This window comes from Falco rusticolus, chromosome 1 (assembly GCF_015220075.1).
Source record: "Falco rusticolus isolate bFalRus1 chromosome 1, bFalRus1.pri, whole genome shotgun sequence".
In the NCBI taxonomy this organism is placed as follows: domain Eukaryota; kingdom Metazoa; phylum Chordata; class Aves; order Falconiformes; family Falconidae; genus Falco; species Falco rusticolus.
In genome coordinates, this window is record NC_051187.1 from 70,070,930 (window position 1) to 70,088,854 (window position 17,925).

Below are 17,925 nucleotides of genomic sequence, written 5' to 3' on the forward strand. Positions count from 1 at the left end.
TTCAAATTGCAAAATATGTTGCCCAGAGAGTAGTCACTTTGATGTCCCAATGGGCAGTATATGGGATCACACCAGCAGCCTGCGTGTGCTGGTCTCTGTTCCTGCTCTTGCTGGGATGTTTCCTGTGGTACCGTCTTGCTTGTTTAATGAGTGTGCTATGATAAAGTGTGCTTTTCTGTTTTACTGGTGTTAGCTGTTCTTTTGCTAGGGTTTGTGGCAGCTAGCTGCTTGAATATGGCATTTGATCCTTGGCAGCGTCCTTCTGAAATAGAGCATTTTATGCATGTCATAGAGCCGGCAGCAGTGGGAGTACAGAAGGTGGCATGGATGGAGACCCACATTGTGAATGCTGTGAATGAGATGAAATGCTAAGAACCTCTGATCACTTATAGCTGGCAGATTAAGTCAAGATGGCCAGGCAGGAACTCTTCTGCCTTTTGCATGCAGATAGTTAATCATCTCAGAAAGATCACACTGTTTGAGTGATCTGAGTATTGGAACAGATACTTCGCTTTCTCTCTTTGTGGTCCACCAAGTTTGAAATAAATTTAAGGCCGAGTGTGTATTTTAGAGCAGTTAAAGGAACTGGTGAGAAGCTGAAGAGAGCTTTTATTCCCAGTGCTACACTGTGATAACCAGAGACAAGTCAAAGTGGAGAAAACAAGGTGGGGTTTTTTCCCTCAAGGTTTGCACGGCCTGGGGGAAGCAACACATGCTGGGACACAGGTTTATAGCTGACAGGTCTCATGGGGGAGCAGGTGAAGTCTGACAGGCGGGTAAGTGGCAGAAGTTCTTAATTTACAGATGTGGCAGAACCTAAGCAACTGTGAGGAGTGGGAGCTGCCCTCATTAGGAACATCAGAAAGGTGGAATCTCTTAAAAAGGGCATATAGCTGAGCATCCTTCCAGCCTTTTTTTTAACTGGGAAGGGGCCTTGCAACCGGTTTTTAGAATACTCTGAGCAGCGAGCTCCTTTGGAAGGGCAGAAATTATGCCTTCTGTGGAAGCAATTTGATATGCTTGGTGAGAAGAAGCAGGATGAGACCAGATGCCCTTTTAGTCGTTCTGGATACTGCAGGGAAAAGGCATGAGTGGATCCAGCTCAAAGCTCCTGCTGCCTCAGGTACCAGCACAGTTGTATTCATTAGTGAATTTTTATTGCCAGGCATGAATAAATTACTAGATATCTGGTGCCTGCAGACAGGCAAAGGAAAAGCTGTCTGGCAAATCTTGGATTTAAGACAGGCTTGTCATCTCTAATAAAAATAGCTCTTTTTGTTTGAGGTGTAGGCTCTTACATCCTTGGTAGTTCAAATGCAATCATACCCTGGATCAATGCAATCTTGTCTCAAGCAGGGAGCTGTGATAAATCTGTTCAAATCTCATTCTGTCAGACCACTCTGTGCCAACAGAGGTGATAATGAATGTTTAGGTATGAACACAGTTGTTTTTTCTGGCAACAAACTATGTAGAGGTTCAAGTGGAGTATTTTACCGATTCACTGCAATATCACTTCAGGTTGGTTGCACTTTCATCAAAGCATTACAGATATTTAGTGTTAGGTCTACTTCTATAGTAAGTAGGGACAGCCATAAAAACAATGGAGTCAAGGCAGAATCACCATTTTCTACACTGTAGCTGATGAAATAAATCTTCCTCTTTTCCCCAACTTGTTCTGTTCAGGTTTCTGTGGGCTTGTTCAGCTCACCCACACAAGTGGAGCGGTTTCTAAGAGTGCTGCTGACAAGGCTAAGGCATGGTTCAGTGTTGCAGTCTTGATCCCTGAATCATGCTGCAGCATTACAGTTGTCATAGAGACACAGATTTTTGAGACCAAAGGGACAGTTCTGATAATCTGCTCAGACCTGTTGTAAAACACATAGTCGCTTGCCAAGAAGTAAATAACTTTGCCAAATCGGAGTGCAGCCTGGCCCTCCCTCTCCTGTGACAGTGGAACATGTTTCACTTAAGCTTGGGGGATGCTGGAAGAGAAACCCCAAACAGGGATATAACTTGGTGTCAGACTGGTACTGTTGGCACAACACTTTTTTTCTGCTGAGTGAAAGCCAGGTGCAAGCTTAGTCCACAAGGTCACACCGTGATTGTGATACTGGTGACTTCAAAGGGACAAAGACTATCAAAGTAATAACGGCACCCCGTCCTATTTTCTAGGTGGTGCGGTGAGGTCAGCACTTGTATTTGTAATGAAGGATACTAGAGTGGGGCAGCTTGTGCACTCGGAAGTCTCTAACAGACAAGCACTGGGTGATTTAGCTGCAGCAGTTTGATGCTACTGTGCCTGGTGGTTTGCCCTCTCCTTCTGTCTGCTGCTTTATTAGCTGAGATGTGTCTCTGCATCTCACCCATGCTGGTCCAGAGCCTGCCGCAGCTGCTGCCGGGGACAGTGGGCTTGTGCCAAGGCACTGGGTTGTGAACTGCCATAGCAGTTGTAGTCCTTGCCAGAGGCTACCTGGTACAGCAGAACTAACAGCTGGGGGATTTAACATCTTAAATTGCCAAGCTGACATCCATCAGAACTCACGTAAGAGTGCCAAGCAGTCTGGGTAACCTCCAGCCAAGTATTAAGTCTCCTCTGTCCCAGTATATGCTAATCTGTGAGAAATGGATTGTTACAGATTCTAGCTCCGCTGATGAAGCAGTTCCACTTGTAAAATCCCTTGATTTAATACATAGAAGTTTCCAGTGGCCATCACAGTTTTATACACTGAAACAGGTGTAAAGTCTCTGATATGGTCTCCCATCTGCTGCTGCAGAATTTGGAATAAGGTGAACTGCTTGAGCAAAGCTGTGAAAATCTGTGTGAAGGAACATGTGCAGCCAAAATGCTCTCCTCCTAAATGTATACATTTCTCTGGTTGTCACCTGTGCATACATAGCTTTTGCAGTCCTGTAAGATAGCTTTGGGAAAGCTGGAAATGTAATTTTTTAATGAAATAATCTGCTGGCTCAATATAGGCACATGTTATCTCTGCATTGGCTGCTCTGCTGGAAAGGTTTGATAATAGGGCAGCATTTGATGTTTTGTGCTCTTTTCCCATTCCTGTGTAGCACAGTTGTTTTGTGCTATTTGCAGTGCCTTATATTACTTGCTGGTAAGTATTATTAAGGAAAAATTCCAGCAGTTTAGATTTGCAGGGATTGGTTTCAGGAATTTGGCTAATTTCCATGTCATCCCTGTGAGGTGTAATGACTCACTGCCTTTCTGTTCACAAATAGTGCTATGTTAATCTATTCTTTGAGCAGGTTAAGAGCAGTTCATCTGTGGGACTGCCTGGTTCCTCTGGAGCACGCTGCTGCCGTAGGAGTAAGTTTCCCTTGAAAACACAGGGGAACTCAAGAGAGGGCCAGGCTGTGTGTGCTACAGTATTGGTGTGCTACAGAGCTGCGCACCTATTGTGGGTGCACTGGGGAGCACTGAGCTTTTGGAGGGGAAAATGTGTCTCCAGCTTGCATGGTTTAGAGGTGGGGAAGCACCCTGGGACAGGGAGAGGAATCGCTCAGATGCCACCTTCTTGTCACCCTTTAGAGACAAAGGAGATGCTGCAGCTCTCCTGTTGAGAGGGAGCGGGGCGGGGAGAGGGGACAGTGTTTGCAGCAACTTTCTGGCCTCACACTCAAGCACAGTCCAGCCACAGGCTGACCCTGGGTAAATAAGCAAGACTGAACTGAGGAAGCAGGCAGGGCTTCAAACACAAGGAGACAGGATGGTGCAGAACATAACGCTTGTGAATCTGAGCGTAAAATCTGTTAACCGGCATGCTTTCCGAAGGATGCTATTCAGGGAACCACTTGCAGTCCTAGCGTCCTTGTACACGGGATTAGAAGAACACAAAGCTCATAAAGTTCAGTGTTTTGGGGAGAGTTTAACAATAGTGTGAAGCACATGATCCATTCTTGTTCATGGTCTTGTGTCTCAGCATTGGTTTAACTGTCAGGCTTTTGCTTGCTGTTTCTGCACAGTCATACCGCTTGTGATTGCACCTGCTGGTATCCACCTCCCTATCAGCCATGCATTTACATCTGCAGGATAGCGAAGATCAGTTTAATAACTACATGGCTTAAATGCAGGATAGATATTCTACATGCCCATATAGACCTTTGACTTGGTGTATTATTCACCCTTTATCTTTTTGCTTAAATTCCAAATTGACGTGTGCATTTTCTACAGGCATTGAAAACTCCTCATAAACATGTATCTTAATTTCCGAGTCAATTTACAGTGTTTCTGCTGATTAGATCTAATTTAAAGGGTGAGGCTGAGGAAAGGGCCATCCATTTGGAACAACTAAGAAAAAAGATAGAAAAGATTCTCAGTGTGAGTTGTGGTGCTTTAATTGACAAAAATGGAGCCATGCCAGTTTTCACCAGCTAAAGATCAGACATAGAATCATAAAATCATTTAAGTTGGAAAATGTTACTTCTACGTCAAATTACATGCTGCTGAGAGCTACTAGATTTAGGACTTTTAGTATTGCAGAGATTTACATGTCCATACAGGTCTTTTTGCTGTTTATGCATCCAGCTCCACTCATTGTTTTCTTTCTACAAGTCTCAAGCTTGCATGATTATTGGCAGCACCAAGGACAAAAATGACATTAAGAAACAAAGTTAGGATTAAAGAAAGTCAGTGTTACTGTTATTTATATTCCTGCTGAAGCCTAGAAGACTGTAGGCAGCAGCAGAAGAAAGTCAGTGGCAGTGGCAATTTAGAGCACATCTCCTCAAAGCAGGGATTATTGTTCAGTGATGGTTTCCTTGACCGGTATTGCTCTGGAAGCTGGTGCCATATGGCTTAAACCATATAACCATGCTCAGTATAAAAATGAACAAAACCACTTTCCAGTGCTTTGAAAATGGTCTGGCAGTACACATCGTGCACAGTATCTGTCTAGCTGTGAGGGATGCTGCTTGCTTTTACACAGGGCAGTTCCAGGATTGTGTAGTGATTACAGCACTGTCTTCTCTGGCCCTTTTATTAAGGAACAGTTCCACTCTGGGGATTATTTAATTCCTGTCTCTCCCAAAATTAAGGCAGATAAGCCTTTCTTTCAAAGGGATATTTTAAAACTAAGAAAATGTTAACATTTTGATTTTCATCCTATCTCTGTGAAGAAACAGAAAGCTGAATAGCTGAAGTATGATGCAGGAGCTGGAAGGAGATGTTGAGGGTGGAAATCTCACAAACATGGAAGAAAACATCACATGCCTGATGAATGTGGTGTGATCAGAGAGGCAGTGGACACAGTTACTGCCTCTTTATTCACCCTCTCCGCTCTGCCCCCTGGTAGCTTTCAAGGGGATTAATGGTACTACTAAGTGCAGGGTACTCAGGACAGCTGGCTTGAACTCAAATGCCTAAGAAAGAAGTAAGCAGCCTGCCCTTCAGAACTCTGTTCTTCTCCCAGGTATGATCAATAATTATCAAGATGCAGAGGAGAAAAGCTGTGGTGTATTAGAAGGTATATTTTAGGGGGAGAATTGTCAAAGATGTCAGCACTCCTGACACATCTACTACCTGTGGGCTTTTATTAGCAGGTAAGCACGTTTGTGCATTTGGAAAATCACCGAATTCTTAGTAGAACTGATCTAAATACTCATGAGAAGTAATGCACTCTGCGATTTTGACCTGTTGACAAATTGTGAATAAAGATTTTTTGATTTCTTTGGATCAGCTCAACAAGCATTAACGTATCAACATATATATATATATATATATATATATATATGTCTTTGGGGACATGAAATATTTATAGAAAGTGTTCAAAAGGTCTGAAATGCAATTTTCTTCTGGGGATGTGTGACTGGTCACATGGGTGACACGGTATTCTTTCATCCCTGATTGTGTTTGCATTTTAATTGCTTATTCCATCTGATGCTAATTTTGATTCTTGATGAGGTCTCAGTAGTAGTAGTAAGTCCATTTTCACCAAGCATTCACCCCTAAAAAGCTTCATTTATGTGAAAGCTTGTGAATAAAGACATATGAGCCAGCCAAGTGTCAGTCTGGTTTCATTATCTGGGCTGCCAGCGTATAAATGCTCATGTGCTTTGATCAGCTTCAGTCATGATTGGGCTGGAGACTTCAACTATCTCCCAGCAAATAAATTCAGGTATGAATTCAGTATGAAGGCAACATTTTGGTTGCTGTGGTACTGAATAGATACCCATTTCCTCTGCTGTCCGGGCAGAAGAGTTACTGAAGAGATGTGTTATGTGCTTTATTTTGAAAATCAAGATATGACTCATTCTCATAAATCCGTTGCATGCCTTATTAAGTTTAAGCCAGAAGATGAGCCAAGCAGCAGCAAGCAACATAAAGAGAGCTGTTTTGTGACAAAAAAGACAGGGAGCTGAAAAGCCCAGGGATGTGTGAGACAACCATGGGGTTTAACGAGTGCCTCTGTAGGTCCCATAAAGTGGTGGATTATGATACTCAGACAGAGTTTTGCACTAGCAGAAAGTAACTGGGGAGATCAGTAGGGTGATGGGCAGCACTGAAAAGGGAAGTTACAATCGCCTACAGTCCCTGCTTCTCGGGATCGAGAAGAGAATGGCTGCCTATGTGTTCATACACAGGGCTGTGGGTTTGTGGTGCTTCAGTAAACTCAGAGCAATGCAGATACAGGCAGGCTGACTGCAAGCAGATGTACGGGGAAAGGCAATACATGCTGGTCTGACACAAGTATTCATTACATGCACATTGACTTGGCCCAGCTTGCCATGCTACTGCATCTGTTGAGGGGGTTTAATATGGTGCATCACCAGTATGTCCTTCCAGAGACTTCCTTGTGCATGTTGAATGGTAACAGACAACAAGCTGTTGTGGTGACTCGGGACTGCGGCTACTGAGGTGCTTCATGGGGAACCTTGACAACACTGTCTCCCTGTTTTTCCTTCTGAGATGTCTGCCTGCAGTGCTAAAACACTAGGATCTTCAAAATAAAAGCCACCATTTTTAAATCTCTAATGAAATAAATGACCAGGTTCTGTTCAGACAATGCTCTCCAGTAAAAATAATTTGCTTAAGCCTACTGTTAATGTTTACTTGATTGAAATATTTTGCTGCTGGAATAAAAGGTTTGTTGTTCTCAACCTGGCAGAGAATTTCTAAAATCGCTATAACATGACATTCTGTGAAAAGGAGCAAAAGCAAATAATTTGTGGGGAAACGTTTCAAGGTGCTTGCCAAGCAATTTAAAATCTGAATGAGAAGCTGCACCTCCACTGACTTATATTAAGGCTGATATTGATTATGTGCTTACAAAGAAACAAAATAATTCATTATGGAGAGTAATTTTGATGGTATGTACCCATTTCAGTGCTTTAAATAAGGCATCTTTCTGGTGCCATCAAGTAGAAATAATAATAAGTATAAACATTGGGCTGAGAGCCCATCTTGTCTCTCATTAGTGCAGTGCTCTAGACTGACTGTATGCTTTTTTTCAGTGCCTGGCAATCACCACCTCACAGGTATGTTGAGATATATTACATTTATGTATACACAACTGATGAAAACCTCTGCAGTTCAGAATAAACTGAAATCTTTCCCAGCAATATTTTCTAAGGTTCAAAGTGAGTGTCTTCTTTGGCTTAGACTTATTTGTTTTATATTTGTGTTACTATACTATTAAACATTTTATATGTGAATATTCCATTGTTTTGACACTGTGAAAATGTTTTTATTTGTCAAATCTAAGCAATGGAAGACTAATGGAATAATTTTGAAAATTGGTGCTGTGAGGTTTTGCGGAATTTAACCGCTCTTCAGTCCACAGCAAAATCTGTACATACTGGACTTCTGAGAAATTGTAGTTCCTTGAATGGGATATGCTACAAACAATGAAATCATCACTTTTGTTGATGGCATTGGTATTAGGAAATTATTTTGGTTAATTCTGGATCAGCTTGTTTCTCTGTTTATTTAACACTTCAGTCTATCCATCAAAGCAGAGGTTCAAATGCTAAAATCATTCTTTCTCTTCAGTAATTGAACCAAAGTACTTCATTTGGGGAAATCTGTTAATCCTTTCTAGAACCTCATACAGATCGCTTAACTCTAACAGTGCAGTGGTTGTAATGTGAAAAATGGAAATTCTTAGAAAACTGCTGCATTATTTTGCTTTGGACTCTATGTAGTCTTAACCAGTTTGTTTAGACAGACTGCTCTGTGGTCAGTGGCAGCAGCTGGTTTGACCAACGACAGAATAAAAATTCTTTTCAAAAACCTTGGTAGGCATTTCTCTAAAGGCTAAGTTTATAAAAGATAGACTATCTTAATGGTAAAAATTTGCAAGTGCATGCCTTGATCCTGCGCTCGTGGATGACAATGGCAAAGCTCTCATTAACCTTAGTGCTGAAGGATCAAGTTATTTCCTTTTTTAACCTCCAAGTGTTTTGGTAAGAGCAATTGATCAGTCCTGCCACCACCATGTGGGGCAGATGTTAACCTTGATGTTAGAGATGAACGCACTGAGGTGAAGTAATTAATTCAGGTTCTGCGGCTGATTAGGCACTGAAGAGGGACAGTGCTTGGTTGCTGTCCTCTGACCATCAAGAAATACTCTTCTCTCTTTGATGAGAGATTTAAAAAGACATTTTACAAGCTTGGATCAACCAATATTGTGAATTAAACATACTTTGGCTTATGTATTACAGAAATATGTTGGATATGTTCAGTGTGCAAGCCCACTGGACACAGCGTATTTGAATAACTTGTTCCTGTCGTACCTAACCTGTGAACGTCTTTCAATCCACAGCTGTCATTTGGCCAACCCTCTCCCTCCAGTAACTTACAGCTTTCAATTTCTAGTGTGCAGTTTTGTTCATCCAGAGGGTATCTGCGTAGATCCATCATGCAAGCAGCTGTTGTTGTGATCCTGCAAGAGGAGGGTGAAAAAAAATATACTGAAACCACATTTTACTTGTTTGAGAAGGCAAGATTTTCTGTAGTGGCTTCTCTCTTTGTTTAAATACAGAATGGTTATGCACAGGGATTCCTGGAATACAGGCTTTACATAGCTTGTATTTATATGATTAAATAATTTATACAGCACACTATATTGGTTAAAGTATAAAGCATCAGAGCATATGGTGAATACTGCAAAGCAGGATTTTGACTGAAAACTTTATGTGCAAGTGTACAGTGTTTTGAAGAACAATTAGAGAGATTTCTACTTGGACATCTGTTTTTTAATGTTCTTCATTCAGACATCTTCAAATTGCTTTATTTATAGCTTGTACTGCTGATAGTTTTCTTTTTTCATTTTGTTGTCACCTGCTACTCTTTCGATTTTGTCTGATAGGTATGTGCATTTTCACCTGAGCTGTGGAAATGTTGGTTATATTTGATTCATTATTTTTAAGGTTTCATAATCAGTTTATCATTAACTGATAACTGAACATCACCTCTTAAAAATGGCATGATGCAATCAAACACTTGTGAAATACAACATTGTATGGTGGTTACTTAAAGAACATTGAGAGTAGCTATGATGTAGGCAGGATCTTCCCCATCCTTGCTCCTTCTAGAGGAGCATGTAAGTTGGTATTTCGTCCCTGAAGGTATTCACCATAGCCTAAGACTTTTTGCAAGGCAGTCCTTCTCCTTTTGTTGGACTGAAAATCACAGAATATCTAAGCAAATGCTTGCTGACAGGCCTGTGGTACCTGGGAGGAAGGTAAGTGGCTGTGTTAGGACAGGGGTCAAATTATAGCTTCTTTTGAAAATCCCTTTAAGAAAGGCACTCATAGTGGTGCTTTCAAACTCACAAAAGTGGGTTATTACCCGCATTTGCCTTTTTTTTGGTGATAGATGGCTTCTTAAGTGTTATACAACTTCTGAAGTTGTGAATGGGCAAACTTAGCCTCTAATTTTTTTTGTGTCTCTCCCTCTCCAAAAATTTTTACCTGAGAAAGGCAGATCTTGCCTTGATCTGGATGTGTTCCAGTTCTATGCTAATTAATGTCACAGGAACACATCTGGAGATTTTACTTTTGATGGGGTGAAAGTCAAGCACACTTACATGCTCATGTATGGGGATGATAATCCTTGCTGTCATAGAACTGACAGAATTAAAAGAAGAAAAATGCCACATGCTTCATTACTGTGACATGCTTCAGATTATCCTAAGTCTACAAAATCTGCCTGTCTACCTGTGTGTAAGGACCATCTAGCTAGTGCTGTTATGGGAACCCATCCATGAAACTACTCTAGAATACTGTGTAAAGCACCATGGAAATGATATATTTATGCTTTTCCTCAGGCTGATTTTTGTTACATTGAAGTGAATTGCATATATCTTAATGGGTTTTGCATTTGTCATGGGAAATGTTGAAGGCTTCAGCAGAGGTAGGATCTTGTTTAGTTTAGCCATGTACCAAATATATCTTACTGAGAGGCACTGAGGAGACACACAGTAATCATTTGTCAGGCACCTACTTGATAGTGCTTAAGATCATACATAACTCTATACTAACATTAGTCACACTTAAATGCTTTTTAATGAAGGTTTCATAGGGTAATGTTTGTTTCCAATTAATAATCAGCCTTTATGGTAATTTTGTTCACTTACATCAACCAGATTTATTTAAGTGTGTATGGAATTAGAGGTTGACAGTGTTTCCCAGATCACAGAGTTGCAGTGGCTTGCTGTTTCCTGATGGCCAGTGTCTCTGTACTGCTGCCATCTGCAGTTCTGCATATCCTACATAAGTTACCTAAGCAATACAAGTTCTTATTCTTTATATAATCAATGCAAATTAATTTTGCAGTAGTAAATAATGCAATTGTTGTATACTTGTGATTTAAATATTCCACATAATTATTTTTTCCTGACGTTGTAATTCTGTCAACTGTACTGTCTTCTCACTATTTGTGCAGGTTTTGGCACGCTGGTTGGTTTGGTGTGTCTGATCCGTACTACAATCCAAGAACTAATATGAATGTACGTGTGGCTAAGACACTGCACTGCTAATTTCAGGTGGGATCTGGAAGTAAATACTTGGGTTATGCAGAAAAAAGGTAAGAAACCCTTAGTATCAGTTTCTAGCAGCAGTAAGTGATCCAAATCTGCTTAGCCTGCCCATTGGTAATTTCTCATCCTTGTTAAATCACTCCTTGTCTCTATCCCACAAGGAAAGGTAAACCAGAAGCATTTAATTTATGTTCTCTGCTTCCCTCAGGTCTGTTTTGCATATCCTATAGGGCCTCTGTATTTTGGGGTCAGTCTCCATACTTTGGGGAAAGTCAAAGGTGGTGGTGGGGAGCAGCTATCCCCCTCGTGAGTCTTTTAACCCCTTAGCAGCAGTGCTGAATGCTGCTGTGGCTCCTCCGGTGCAACAGCAAGCAGCTGCTCCCAAGGAAAAGGGGAGTGACAGGGTTTTTGCTGAAGTCTGCAGAGGTGAGAGCCGCACAGCATGAGATGGGAAGGCCAACTGGAGACTATTGCCAAGCAGGCGGTGGAGGGGTAGCTTCCAGCAGCAGGAGAAAGGATCCTACTTCGGTTGCAGACCCACAGCTTTGGAAGTGGTACAGTGTCCCTGCTGCTTAAACTTTATTGGGAGTCTTAGGCTTCCTTGAAAATAGCTACCTATGACTGCAGTAGGAGTGCTTCAGGATCTGGTAACATGCATTACCTGTAGTTCATAAACCTGCCTTTCAAGCATTTCTTTCTCTCTCATGATAGATCTCAGCTGTGTAAAATTTTTAATGCATTGTGCTCTGGATAACCACAAATCTGTTTAAGGAGATAAATTAAACCCAGACGCAATCATAGTAATTGCTGTCTCGATTACAAAAATCAAATCTTGTATTATAAATAGAGTATAATCCCAAACCTGTTACTGTCTGTGCTCTGAGTGAGTGTGTGTGTGAGCCAATGCTCACAGTGGAGAGTTAACTGATGGCTTGCACAAGCACCAGAAGCTTAAAACTGACATTCAAATGTGGAATACAAGGGTGTAATGGCAGGAAGGGGAATGCAATAGCCTGAAGACAGGGCAAAGCTGCAATAAATCTGTGTCCAAGAGGATTACTGCTGAAAGTCTCTGGGCACAAGCAGTTTCTGGCAATGGTGGAATATGATGGGGCTTTGTAAAAGTTTTAGTGGAGGACTAATCTTACACTTGAAGCAGAGCTATTTATATCCCAGAGTAAGATATGTTTCTTCCAGACTTTCCATTCTCATAATATGTTTTAAGTTCCAGTGTTGGGGCTAATATATTTTGTTTGTACAGTGTCTTTTGCCCTACTATCCTTACAGTCTTTAGATTCTTTTGAATACAAATAAAAATGGGATTTTGCAAAGAGTACAAGTAGTTAGGTGGAAATATATCATTGTGCTACTTAATTTCATTCATGTCAATACTCAGACATTCTGGGCTTGAGTGAACTCTGAATGGCTAACAGGCAAGACAAATATCTGCAAAAAAGCAAAATTATTATTTTTTTAATTGTTGCTTGTGTTTCAAGTTATCTGATGAACCGCTTAGCTTTTATTTTGATGTCTGAATCTCTAAATACCATATTCTTACTGTATAATCAAGTTCTTTTTTCCAAAAATAAAATTATATAAAACATTGATATCCAGTATCTGCAAAACTGAAGTCCTTATGTAATACTGTCAGAGGCAGCAGGTCTTGCAGGAACAAATGGTAAAGTTTAATATTTTGGGTTAAGTCATCAGTGAGCAGTTAAAGCAAGTTCAGAATGAGTGCAGGAAGTGGAGCTGTGGTTCAGTATTTAGAGTATTTCACCAAATGCTGTCAAAAATCTGTTCCTCAATTCTTGAAGAAGAGAAGAAATATTTAAGACAGCAATGACAACTAAATGTGGAGGTGATCAGAGCTAAACAATGCAAGATCTGTAGTGAATTGTTTCCTCTGTTTGGAGGACAGGTATCAAATTTCAATATGTTGGTTCTTTTTCTCTCAGTCAACAGAGCGTGAATTATAAATGTATATGAAGATATGAACTGGGGTGGACCCACTTTTTTTCCTTAAAAGCACAATAAAATCTTCAAATCAAATAAAGAATAACTTCTCTTCATCACTGCAGAGCTGGGGCTCTGGTGCACACTGGAAGTAGACTTTCATACCCCAGGTAAAACACTGTTTTTATTAAATCGGTGTTAATTTAACTTCAGTGGTATCAGCGAAATTAATCCCATAGCCACTGTTTGACATCAGAACCCAGTCCCATGTTCTCAGTGTAATCAGCATTTTTTTCTGGAACTTGGAAGAATCCTGATGTTTAAGATCTAATAGGATGTCTTGTAGGAGAGTTACTGAAGGAATAGAGGAAGGCAAAAAAAGGTACATTTAATCTGCATATTTTTTTCTCTGTCCAAACCATGTACAGGATTTACGGTTGTCATGCCAGCTGACACTAAATTTCCAAGGAAAGTGTGAGTGCTTGACCCTGGGAGAAAATGTCAACTCTCAACCTGCAAACATGCCCAACTTACAGTGCTTGGAAAAGCCTACTTACAAGATGTACATTTAAGCATTAGCATTATTTGTGTTGATGTTGTGTATTTTACAGTGTAGTGTGTACTTGGGAAATTTGTGTTCAACAGTCTGTGTATTGCTTGTCTGGTCAAATTCTATTACAAAAGAAGTTACAAGTGTTAGTAAAATTGGGAAGGGCCAATACGTGATTAAATAATGATGCTTTCACAGATCTCATGAGAAGTTGAGAGAAAATTGGAATATTGGGTCCTGAACCAGATGCAGTAAAAGATTTAGATACTTAGTTTTAGATATGAGTACAACAGCATGTGTAAACCAATTTTTTAGACTGGAAAATGATTATAATATGACTAATTTTTTTTCCTTTATCTTTTTTTTTTTTTTTTTCTCCACAAAATCAGTAGGAAATATATCTTTGACTCTACCTTGGAGACAAGCTGCCAACTGCTAGGTCACTGCTGTAGACTACATACTTTGAGATAAGACTCAGGTTTATAAGGAAAGCTTTTGTATGGATTTAAGTTAGCGAGTGTAACACACATTTCCTTTCCATGTTGCTCAGAGAAACAGTAGACTTGCATAAACACGAAAAAATAAAAAACATCTTGAGGAAGACATCTACAGATAAATATACAGCTCAAAGAGTTGAAGCTGTAAGCAGCTGAGAACTGGGTCTAGCATGAGAAGCACCCAGTGACCTTTATTATATCAGGTAAAGTGACCTGTTCTACTTAAGTCACACGAAGACGAGGCTAGGAAAAATGTGTCATACTAGGGGCTTTCTCCTGTGTTTTGTTGATAACCTGAACTGGTGTTTTCTTGGTTTGCCTCTCCTTCATCTTTATTTTTCATTGAGAAAAAAATTCAAAATACAGATTAAAATTCACAAAGAAGTGAAAATGGTTTTTAAATGTGGAAATCCTGTGGTCTGCCTTTCTGAAAAAGGTGTATATTTATATGTGCATGGATGTGTACGTATATGTATATGTGTAAATAAAGATGTTATTTATATTTTGGATTAAGCAGAGGGATGTGGATTTAACACACTGCAGATAAATAACTGTTAGGTCAATTCTTTTCCCAAGAGTTTATTAGAACTGTGTTGTAATTACTTTATGCAGAAATGGCCAGCCAGCCAGCAGTGCTTCAGCAGTCACCGTAACCAACAGGGCAGCCAGCTTCTGGCTGTGCAGGAGCTGACCTGTTTCCCATGCAATGACCAAGCATGCCCCCAGAAGCCACCTCTTCCATGGCTTGTGGACAGTGGTGGTATGGAAAGGCATCTCAGGGACAGCCTTCTGCCTACAGCTCCTGCTGGTCTGTGATGCTATTGCTCTCTCCTCCCCTTCCACCATGCTCCTTTCCTTCCAGTCTGCCCCTTTACTTGCCAACATTGAACCCTGACTGAAATGCAAGCAGCTAAGCAGTAAGGTTGGTAACCATCAAGGTGATGAGCAGCAAGGGCAATAACATCTTAAGCTAGTATAGCTGCGACAAGAAAAGGGTAAGTGGTCAAATTCTGCAATGCCTTTCAAAGGCTGAAACATGGTTTTTAAGATGAAAAGAGCTGCTATGGTCAGGTAAAAAAAAATACTACTGAAAAAATCAGAAGAGTTAACCATAGTAGTACTACTGGCTAGTGCTGTAATGGACTGGGATTCATGCTGAGACCTGGAGAAGTTGTTATGAGTTTATTGTCTATCCCCGTGTACCTAGTAACATTCCTGGGAGTGAATACACTTGTCAAATGTAGAGGAGGAATATTTAGGTTTTTTCCGAGGTATAAATACAAATGTCTGTTTCCCAGCAGATGACAGGCATGAAAAGTTAATCTACAGGATGTCAAATCAATCAACAGCATTGGCTTGAAATAAGAATGTTAAAAAAAAAAAAATACTTTCCCTACTGCTCTTCTAATTCATGTATGTTCTCACAAGCTACTGAGCTGCCTGCTTGAGCTGCCATGCTGTTCCGTAGCTCTCCTGAGACACTCCTTATCCCATTCCTTTTCCCCCCAGTCATATCAATATAACAGCTGCCCACCCAAAGAAGGCAGAATTTGTCCGAGTTGCTTATTGTTCTTGTTAGGTTGGTTTAACATGAATCAGTTCAAGCTGGGCTCACTGCTGGGCCCCAAAGGTGGTTAGATGGCACCATCTCTGAAGACAGTGTTGATGATGAAGAACCGAGGAAGGCAGAGCTTGCACACAATGGATTTTGTCAACTTATTTCATTGTCAGTGTTATGCACCAGTGAATTGCCAAGGTCAGCCGTTGCTGCTTGAGCTCTGCCTCAGATGGAAGACCTGCAAAAGTCAAAATGCTATTCTTAAATAACATTTCCTGTCCATCTGTCCTGGTTCCAGCTGGGATAGAGTTAATTTTCTTCTTTGTAGTTAGTACAGTGCTGTGTTTTGGCAATGATGTGAGAACAATGTTGATAGGACCTGATGGTTTTAGTTGTTGCTGGGTGATGTTTATACAAAGTCAATGACTTTTCAGTTTCTTGGTCCTGCCTGTGAGAGGGCTGGGGGGGCACACGAAACTGGGAGGGGACACAGCCAGGACAGGTGACTTGAACTAGCCAAAGGGATATTCCATACCATGGGATGTCATGCTGAGTATATAAACTGGGGGAAGAAGAAGGAAGTGGGGGACATCTGGCATCATGGTGTTTGTCTTCCCGAGTAACGGTTACACATGATGGAGCCCTGCTTCCCTGGGGATGGCCGAACACCTGCCTGGCCATGGAAATTAGTGAGTGAATTCCTTGCTTTGCTTTGCTTGCACAGCTTTTGCTTTACCTATCTCAACCCTTGAGATAAGACCCTTACCTTCCTTTCCGATTCTCCTCCCCATCCCTCTGGGTGAGGGGGAGTGAGTGAGCAGCTGCGTGCTGCCAGCGTTAAACCACGACACCATCTCAGCAGTAGAGTCTAATTCAGTATGTCTTAGGCAGGGGCAAACCATTGATTTAACACACAATGTGACATGTTTCTAAGAGAGAAGGAATGGTTTGTAAATGTCTCTTTGTATGCCCAAACAGTCACCAGGTCTTATGCAGGAGATGTTGGTTAGCAGTAGGCATGTGCTTAGTATTGCTGTTGTGGTCATTTCAGTTTACTCCAACTAATATTCTTTAACATAACCCAGGCACTGGTTTCTTACGTTGGTTTTGTGCTTACAAAGCTATGCAGTGAATGGTGTCTTTGTCACTTAATAAAAAAAGAGTTCTCTCTGAGAATAGCTGGTAGCTTCGTGGTGAGGTGAAGGTAAAAGAACAAATCAGAAATCATCTTAAGCCTTTCCCAAGACATTTGTCCTTAGTAATTGCTGGGGACAAGATAATGGGCTAGATGGACCTGCAGTCTGGACTTTTGTCATAATTTTTAATGTTCTGAACTTTGGTAAAATTAACAACTGAAGTGGAGGCCTATCCCTCACCACTTGTAGTCCATCTTTCATTCCCTAGATCCTTCCCGAGTCCAGCTCACCCAGCATGTTTATATGGATAGCCTGCAAGTGCAATAAATGAGTTTGGGGTAGTGCTCAGCAAAGCAAGGTCTAACTTCCTTCACAGGTTCTAATACACTCTAGAAGGTGGAAATAGTTCAGTATTCTACAAGAATTACAGCAGTACAAAGCTAGTTTGATTAAAAAAAAAAAAAAAAGAGGAACACGTATGCATGATATTTCAGTCCTGTATGCCCAGGAAATGTTTTCTGTTCACAAATATTTAATCTAGTCACTTGCACCTGTGCACAAGTGATGGCACTGCTTGGTCTTTAGAGCTCTAGTTATATGAGTTATATGAGTCCTGCTGAGTTACTCATGTGACCTGAAATTTTGCCAGTAGAGATTGTGAGATCCATAGACCAAGGCATGTAGAAGTGGGTGCAGTGCATTGTAGCATCTTTAGTGTGCGTGGTAACATATATTTTTAAAAGCCTGACACATGAGATCACATAGAGAGATGAGATGTGGATATTGTCACAAAATATCTGAAAAAAATAATAACTCGTTTATTCTTTCTTTATATATACACAGTGGCAAGATGAGCAAAATTAAAAAGGAGCTCTTGGACTGGCACACTGTAGATTCATTTATGCCTTTGTAAGCAAGCCTATGATGGTGTCAGACTGAATCACTGGCATTTTGTGCTGAGTGGAAGCAGGTGTAAATAGCTAATACATACCTCAAAGCAGAGGAGCTGCGGGCATGTATCTTTACCTCCAGCAATTCCAGCCATTCAGGGTGAGCAAACTATTAAAGACTGCAGTATGAGAATCAGCTTTGTGCTACCATCTATTCAAGTGTAAATGCTCTTTTTTGAACTAACTGTGAATTTGAAACCTGTTATCCACCTGCTGATTGTTCTCCCCCTCCCTGCTCCACCTTACAAATTGCCTTTACTTTCTTTGCCCCCCTCCCTTTTTTT

The 17,925-nt window shown here is 40.8% G+C and overlaps 1 protein-coding gene across 4 annotated transcripts in view; it reads right to left on the reverse strand.

The window, feature by feature from the left end:
- GABRB1 (gamma-aminobutyric acid type A receptor subunit beta1) overlaps positions 1-17,925 on the reverse strand; it is a 140,898-nt gene that overhangs the window by 23,362 nt on the left and 99,611 nt on the right. For all 4 annotated transcript variants that reach the window (XM_037383858.1, XM_037383843.1, XM_037383838.1 and 1 more), the window contains one exon: positions 8,815-8,897. In XM_037383858.1, coding sequence (XP_037239755.1) covers positions 8,815-8,897 — 83 coding nt within the window. The remainder of the gene's footprint in view (positions 1-8,814; positions 8,898-17,925) is intronic.